This window comes from Belonocnema kinseyi, chromosome 8, assembly GCF_010883055.1.
Source record: "Belonocnema kinseyi isolate 2016_QV_RU_SX_M_011 chromosome 8, B_treatae_v1, whole genome shotgun sequence".
Classification (NCBI taxonomy): Eukaryota; Metazoa; Arthropoda; class Insecta; order Hymenoptera; family Cynipidae; genus Belonocnema; species Belonocnema kinseyi.
In genome coordinates, this window is record NC_046664.1 from 68037179 (window position 1) to 68038501 (window position 1323).

Consider the following 1323-nt stretch of genomic DNA (forward strand, 5'->3'; position numbering starts at 1 on the left):
ATATATCTAGTCGGGAGTGGTGCTGACTGAAAACAGATGATTTGGAGCGATTCGCGCGCCATATATTGGTCATTCTAAGGACTTATTGAACTACCCTCGTATTTCTGAAGATCCGAAACGTCTCCATTTGACGTTATTTTGAGCTATAACTTAAATTAATTTCACAAGCGTTAATCGATAATCCACGAAAATCCTGATTGTCACCCAACTGATTAACTCTAATCTTAATAATCCAAACAGATTATCTACGCCTGGGCGAGGGACGCGCCAAAATTGAATCTACCCAATAACGTAGGATTCAAAGTCGGAGGAGATTCGCCAATTCAGTACCTCGTCCTCCAGGTTCATTACGCGCACATTGAAGCCTTCGAGGATGGCAGTACCGATGATTCCGGAATATTCCTCCACTACACGACACAACCCATGCCCAATCTTGCCGGAGTTTATCTGCTCGGTACAGGTGGTGAAATTCCAGCCAGGTCGACAGAACACATGGAAACCGCCTGTGTGCAACGCGAGAATGTAACGATTCATCCCTTTGCGTATCGAACTCACACGCATTCTCTCGGAGACCTCGTTACCGGTTACGTGAAAAAACCGAATAACGAGTGGATCGAGCTGGGGAAAAAGGATCCCATGAAACCTCAGATGTTCTATCCTATCCACGACAAACGTCCCATCAATCAAAACGACACCCTGGCGGCGCGATGTACGATGATAAGTAATCGAGACAGGGTGACTTACATCGGGGGCACCAACAACGATGAAATGTGCAACTTTTATCTTATGTATTACGTCGAAAATGGCGAACCTCTACAGCAGAAATACTGTTTCAGCGCTGGTCCGCCCAGTTACTATTGGAAAAATGATAAGGAATTGGTCAATATCCCTGATAAAGAAGCATCCACGCCTTAATTTCTTTGAATTAAGTACCGTCTTTACAGTGGGATCCCACACCTTTCGAAATTTTTTTTTTCATTTTGAAATGTGTAATATGGTGAAGTTATGATAGACGTCTTTCAGACATTTTCAAGAAAAACGGCTTTAAAAGAATCCATGCAGGTTACATGGACCGTCATGCGAGAGTCTTTCAACTCTCGTTTGGGTCAAGCAGTAGTGCTTTGAGTTTATAAATGCAAGGGCGCGGTTCGAATCCTAGTGACGGCATTTTTTTTTCTTTCAATTTCAAGGTGGCCACCCATCCGGGAGAGCCGGGAGAGAAATTTTTTTGAAAGGTTCACAATATTTCTCGCAATATTTAAAATTCTTGATTTTTGAACGGTGGAAATGAGAGCAATTTTTTTTAAAGGAATCGCATTTTTT

General features: G+C 42.6%; 1 protein-coding gene across 1 annotated transcript in view; it reads left to right on the forward strand.

The window, feature by feature from the left end:
- Nucleotides 1-1323, forward strand: part of LOC117178031 (peptidylglycine alpha-hydroxylating monooxygenase) — a 13503-nt gene extending 12180 nt beyond the window's left edge. The window contains exon 3 of the mRNA XM_033369230.1: nucleotides 241-1323. Coding sequence (XP_033225121.1) covers nucleotides 241-915 — 675 coding nt within the window. The 3' untranslated portion in view covers nucleotides 916-1323. The remainder of the gene's footprint in view (nucleotides 1-240) is intronic.